Source organism: Athene cunicularia, assembly GCF_003259725.1.
Source record: "Athene cunicularia isolate RWA chromosome 20 unlocalized genomic scaffold, athCun1 chr20_part2, whole genome shotgun sequence".
NCBI lineage: Eukaryota > Metazoa > Chordata > Aves > Strigiformes > Strigidae > Athene > Athene cunicularia.
In genome coordinates this window covers 782,237-787,604 of record NW_020799126.1, presented here as the reverse complement: position 1 = coordinate 787,604, position 5,368 = coordinate 782,237, and the positions used below count along the sequence as shown (strand labels likewise).

The 5,368-nt window shown below is 55.5% G+C and overlaps 1 protein-coding gene across 2 annotated transcripts; it reads right to left on the bottom strand.

Annotated features, from left to right (window-relative positions):
- Positions 1-522: 522 nt before the first annotated feature.
- COMMD7 (COMM domain containing 7) lies at positions 523-4,974 on the bottom strand. Of its 2 annotated transcripts, XM_026862424.1 has the most exons (9): positions 4,613-4,974; positions 4,442-4,495; positions 4,240-4,342; positions 2,571-2,627; positions 2,458-2,495; positions 1,806-1,896; positions 1,639-1,688; positions 1,181-1,229; positions 523-880 (listed from the first exon to the last, which is right to left on the bottom strand). In XM_026862424.1, the coding sequence occupies exons 3-9, from the start codon at positions 4,328-4,330 to the stop codon at positions 804-806; spliced, it is 453 nt and encodes a 150-aa protein (XP_026718225.1). In that variant the 5' UTR covers positions 4,331-4,342; positions 4,442-4,495; positions 4,613-4,974; the 3' UTR covers positions 523-803. The 2 variants fall into 2 exon arrangements, with proteins under 2 accessions (XP_026718225.1, XP_026718224.1); XM_026862423.1 differs by lacking the exon at positions 4,613-4,974 and having other exon boundaries at positions 4,442-4,582.
- Positions 4,975-5,368: the final 394 nt, after the last annotated feature.

Sequence of the window (5,368 nt, the reverse complement as noted above, 5' to 3'; positions counted from 1 at the left end):
CCCGGTGACCCACGCGGGGAAACGCCGCTGGCTCGGCAGCCCCGAACGTGCGGGTGAGGTGTGGGCCGGGGGGGCTCCGCGGCACCTTTCTCGCAGGAACCGTCTTTCTGCGCCCGGGTTGAACCGAAGCAGACGCTGGCGCAGGGACCCGCGGTGCTGCTGGGTGCCCCCACGTGTGGGCTGGGAACGGAGAAAACCTCACCGGTACCTTCCCCGGTGCCTGCGCTGTGACCGAGTGTGTCGGGGAAGCCCCGGGGTGGTTTTACCCCTGTGCACAGGGGCAGATGTTTAAGGTTGACGATCCTCTGCCCCTGAGACACTTTTCCGTCGTGCAGCACGATGGGGAAGTTTGTAACTGACCCATTTCTCAACAGGAGAGAAGCGAGAGGCTGGGGAGCGATTCACCGGGTTAGATGCTCTCCTCACCCCCCCTTGTCCTCTCTGCTTCATTCCTCCAAGTTTGAAAATGACTCTTTGCTGCTGTTTCTCTTTTTCTCACAAAACCGAGTTCTGATACAAATGGAGCAGGACGGCAATGGGTTTATTTCTTTGTTATTTTAATACAAGTATCCGCATACTTCTGACCAAAATTTCTCATAATAGTATATAAAAAAAAAAGATGAGTGGACTTGTAGCTGCTCCCTAACATTTGCCAAGGATTTGGGTTGTGAAGGACTGATGGGTCCTGGGCCGTGACGCCGCTCGCTGCGCAGCCTTCGCTTATCAGAGTGTCAGAGCAGATCTGCAGCCCAGGAGGAGAGAGGAAACACCCCGGGCAGATGTCGGTTCAGGCCCCCGCGCTTTCAGCTGAAGCTTTCCAGACTGGTTTTGACCCGTTCCATTTCATGCAGAAAACTGTAGAACTGGGGCAAAGTTAACTCTGCAGGAAAAAAATAAAAGGAGGCATCAAGTTTTGGATGTCAGGTTACGCTTCCAAGGTGGGGAGAACCGTTCTGGTGCTCCGTCCTGGCCGGGGGCAGCTGGCTGGGCCCTGGGGGGTCCGTGTCAGGATCCTCCCCACAGCAACCGGCGCCTGGGGGTCGGTTCCTTCCCTCACCTGCCACGTCACCAGCCGAGGGTGTGGACCCCGAGAGGTCCCTGCCAGCACCAAGCTCCCCCACCTCCCCCAACACCCGGGGCTTTCGCCTACTCGAACGCTCGCTGCTTCTCCAGAACTCACCTATGTACACGTTTTCCATTTGGCTCCCTTTTTTAATCACCAGCTTCAGCTTGGGGAAAGAGAAAGCAGAGGCATTTTAATTCAGAGCTGTGTTCCGAGCCCCACGGAAAGGCCACGCGCAGGGGTCCGCTGGGAGCGCTGGCGGAGCTGTGGGGGAGCGCAGCAGCCCGTACAGCCTCCACATTCCCCCTCGACAGCGTGACCTTCGCTAGCTTGAGCCTTTTGAACAGCTTTTCCGAGCAGGCCACACTTCTGTGACCCACGATGTGTCGAGAAGAGAAGCCGACAGCAGCGTGTCCGCTGGCGGCCGCACTGGGACGCCGCGGCAGACGCGCGGCTGCAGAGCTCGTCCCTGCCAGGCCCAGCTCCCCCCCAGCCCCTGGCACTTCCCATGCGCCTGGTCGCAGCCTCTTCCTCAACCACGCACCAACCTCAACCCTCTGATGCAGGAGATTTACCTGTAAGAAGATACTCCCCACTTTTTCCAGTTCACTGCTCCCAGCAGTCACTGTGAGTCGGAAAGGAGAGAAGGCAGATAATTTGTTAGCCAAACTGTGAAATAAGAAGTTATTTAGCTGAGGGCTGCTGCTGGATTTCCAAACCCATTACGTTTTAGCTCGATTACCTCCAAACTTCCACTCCATATCTACCAGCTGGTTAATCATCAGCGTCTGACCAACAGCCAGGCGCGTCAGGGTGGGGGAATTCACCTTCCACTGCAAGAGCAACAGACATGGGAGCAATCAGTTCTCCCTGTTACCTGCGATTTCAAGGCCCGTCAGAAACGAGGCAGACTGGTGACAGAAGCCCAAAGCAGAGGTGTGCAAAGGGGCAAACCCACGCGGTTGGAAGGGCCTTCAAAGATGTTTGGGTCCTGCTAGGATTTCCATCTGCTTGTCACTTCTGTAAATGAAACTCACCGTTTTCGTTTTAACCCCGGTTCAGTGTAACAATATCTGTGCGAAAAGCCATGTGTTCGTGTAACTGCATGACCTCGGGGCTCAGAGCATGCAAAGCAGGAAAACGATCAAGCGAAAGCCACCCAGAACACGGGAATCCCAAAAGCCATGAGGCAGAGGCTGCAGCAAACCATAAGTATCACTAGATGAAGAGTTCCTCATCGGTTATCCGAGGACCTTCAGTTCAAAATTCTGAGCTGGTTTTGAAGAAACTACCCAGAGTGCTGACATGTCTCAGTAGCGCAGCAGGGATTTACAAGGTCCCACTCAAAGACTGTCATTTTGTTAGCTTAGAAACAAGCAAAAATATATTAATACCTGTTCTGCAAAATAACTGGCTTTCTCTTCACTTAGGCCTGTGGGAGAAACTGAGATTACTATATGTGATAAATATTCATTATCTTTTATTTAGTGAAAGTCAGGTGACCTACCTAGAGCAATAAAATCTGCTCTGACTTGCTCGGAAGACAAATTCCTCTTCAGGGCACCTGAATAAACAACGCAAGGAAGAAAAAAATCACTTTTTACTGAGTCAAACCAGCCTTTACCGAGTCAAATAAATGCAGGGACGGAGGCTCTGCGATAGGAAGCCTCTGTTCCTGGGCTGTGTTTTGAAACAAACCACAGCTCCTCGAGATAGGAAACGCAGCCGTGCCTGCCGGTACCTCTGCGGATGCCCAGCGCTTTAAAAGTCCGGGCGCTGGGAGTGCCGGGAGAGCGGGCGAGATTTCAGTGCGGGTATCCATGGGAACAGCAGCAGCGGTTGTGTTTTGAAGTTGCTGCTTTCTCTCCTATAGAAGCTTGGCTTGTTAAAGGAGAACTGTTAAGGCTGGCAGGCTACTAATTTGACCTACCTGCTGTGTTTTGGATTATGGGTGTGAACGTGTGCATATAACACTTTCCCCTGCTGCGCCTGCCTCCTTTGTTCTGGGGCACAGGCAGCACATGGAAGTTTACAAGGATTCTGTTCTCTGAACCAAGAGCAGGAATCTCATAAATTCAGAGATTGCCCGTCCCACGTGGCTCCCCGTCTGTGGCGCGCACAGGCCAAGCTCTCTGCTGGGATCTGTGCGGGCGCTGCCTGTGGCACCCCGGAGCTGAGGAAAGGTACAGCAGGACCAGACCCAGCACACACAGACAGGGACACCGAGACTGAGAGCACCTGGGCCAGAGTCAGGAAGGGAGAAAAACCCCGATTCCACGTTAAATACTCCCAAGAGATTCCACATCAAATACCCCCAAGACAGTTGTAGGGAAAGAAATTATTCAGCGCTGCTCCTGGACAGAAGAAATGGCTCGAAGCAGCAGAACGAGTTTCGGCCGAAGGCAGGGAACAGTTGTGCACGGCTTCACTGCTGTGGAGGGAGCCGTGGAGAACCCAGGACTGGAGGGCAAGAGCAAAGGGCTGTTAATAACGAGAAGGATCAACGGGATGAACGTGCAGTGGAGGTGTTTGATGCATTAACGTGTCAAAGAGCTGCCACAGCAGCAGAGTAATCTCATAAAGTGCTGGAATCTGGGGTATTCAGGGGGAATGCCCCTGCCCCTCTTCCCCACTCTTTATGAATGACAAACCACTGGACATGCGTTTCCCTAAAACAAGACTGAAGGACAGCTGTCTCATTTACGTGGCCTAGAGCTGCCCCAGCTCCCAGCCCACCCTAGAGGTGTGCACACACTGTCTGATCGGTCTCCAACAGCACTTGTCCTTGCCGGGATTACAGTGCCGGGTCACTGGGATGCAGCTCCTACACAGACTCCGTGCCAACACAAGGCTGGCAAAACGGATTTACAGGTACAAGTTAAACCAAGCACTGTCCCAGGGCTGTGCTTGCACTTATCCACGGCGAGTTTAGTTAAGCCCGTGAGACGTGTGTGCAGGCAGGGTATAAAGAATACAAAGCCCAAGTCAGCAAACAGGGATATTTCAACAGGAGAATTTTTTGATTCTTAAGTGTTAATCCATGTATTAGCTGCCGTTTATTGTTGCGCTCAGCGTGCAAAGCGAGTGCACCGCAGTTCTGAAGACAGGCTTTAGCCACATGCAGGAATGGACCCAACTGTTGGCCTCAGGGCAGCACATGCAGATGTATCGCTTACCGTTAGGCACCAAAAGAATACTTTTGACAATGTTTTTCAGGGGGCCCAAGCTGATTTTATTCATGGTGGCGAAGTCTGAGAGCTGAGTCATAAACCTCTCTACCTGCTCAAGAGAAAGAGCAGGGACACAATCGTACCTCCGCGCGTTTCTCACGGAGAGCTGCATGCACACCCTCCCCCTGGGCGCCTGCGCAGGCCGTACCTCCTTGGGCTCCGTTAGGAAGCGGAAGAGCACTTCGGTCAGCGCCGAGAATTGCTGTGAGGGAACAGGAACAGTGTTACGGAGTCGGGCATCAGCACGCTGCATTTCCCAGCACCTCGCCCCACCACCACCACGACTTGGCGGCGACGCCGCGCCCTGACGCAGCTCCACCTGCGTCCAGAGTTTGCTGGGAAGGTATCCCCGGCCTCGGCATCGCCAGGTGCCAAGGGATGGGAGAGCCTCAGGGGAGCTTGTCAGAGCCTCTCAAAGGGTTTGTGCAGCTGGTAGCCGGCACTGCAGAGGGCTTGTGTGACTCATGGCCCCTTGGGAGCTGCTCCTCTACCCTGCGTAATCCAAAAACCGCGGGTGGGGAAAGATGCGAACGTCTACTCTGATGTTTCACAAACCCCGTGGGGTAACCAGACTAACTGAGGCAAGGGAAAGAGCTGGTTAAAGGTCTTGTTGCTGCCTTCAGAGGGTGCAGCTGGCAGGGCTGGAGGTGCCCGTAGGGCAGAGCACCCCCCGCTCCCTCTGCCCGCACCAGTGCTGGCACCGGCGCAGGCCGTCACCTTCCGCTGGAGCTCGTCCTGTCCCGGTGTAACGGGGATGGCACCGGGCAGGTCCCCACGGTTCTGGGAAGCTGCGCTCAAAGCGCCTCAGCTCTGCCCTCACTTCAGCCCAAGCTGAGGCAGGTTCTGGCACACGGCTGGGCGCGGGGTGTCGGCGACCGGGACAGAGCGTGGGGGGCAGCGGCCACGGCCGGACGCTGCGCAGCCCACCGGGAGAAAACAGCGCTCGCCAGGGCCCTGCAGCCCCCCGGCACGACGGGCGGCCCCGGGCACCACGAACCGTGCGGGTTCGTTCAAAACGTGAACCGCTCCGGGGGCGCTGAGGCCCCGCGGGGACCCCGGCGCTGGGGCCGGAGGC

Coding starts and splice junctions, on each gene's coding strand:
- COMMD7 (XM_026862423.1), bottom strand. CDS start 4,546: ATGCAGCGTGCTGATGCCCGACTCCGTAACACTGTTCCTGTTCCCTCA. Junction 1,689..1,805: donor TATGGAGTGGAAGTTTGGAG/GTAATCGAGCTA, acceptor TCCGACTCACAG/TGACTGCTGGGAGCAGTGAA. Junction 1,230..1,638: donor TGGGGAGTATCTTCTTACAG/GTAAATCTCCTG, acceptor TCTTTCCCCAAG/CTGAAGCTGGTGATTAAAAA.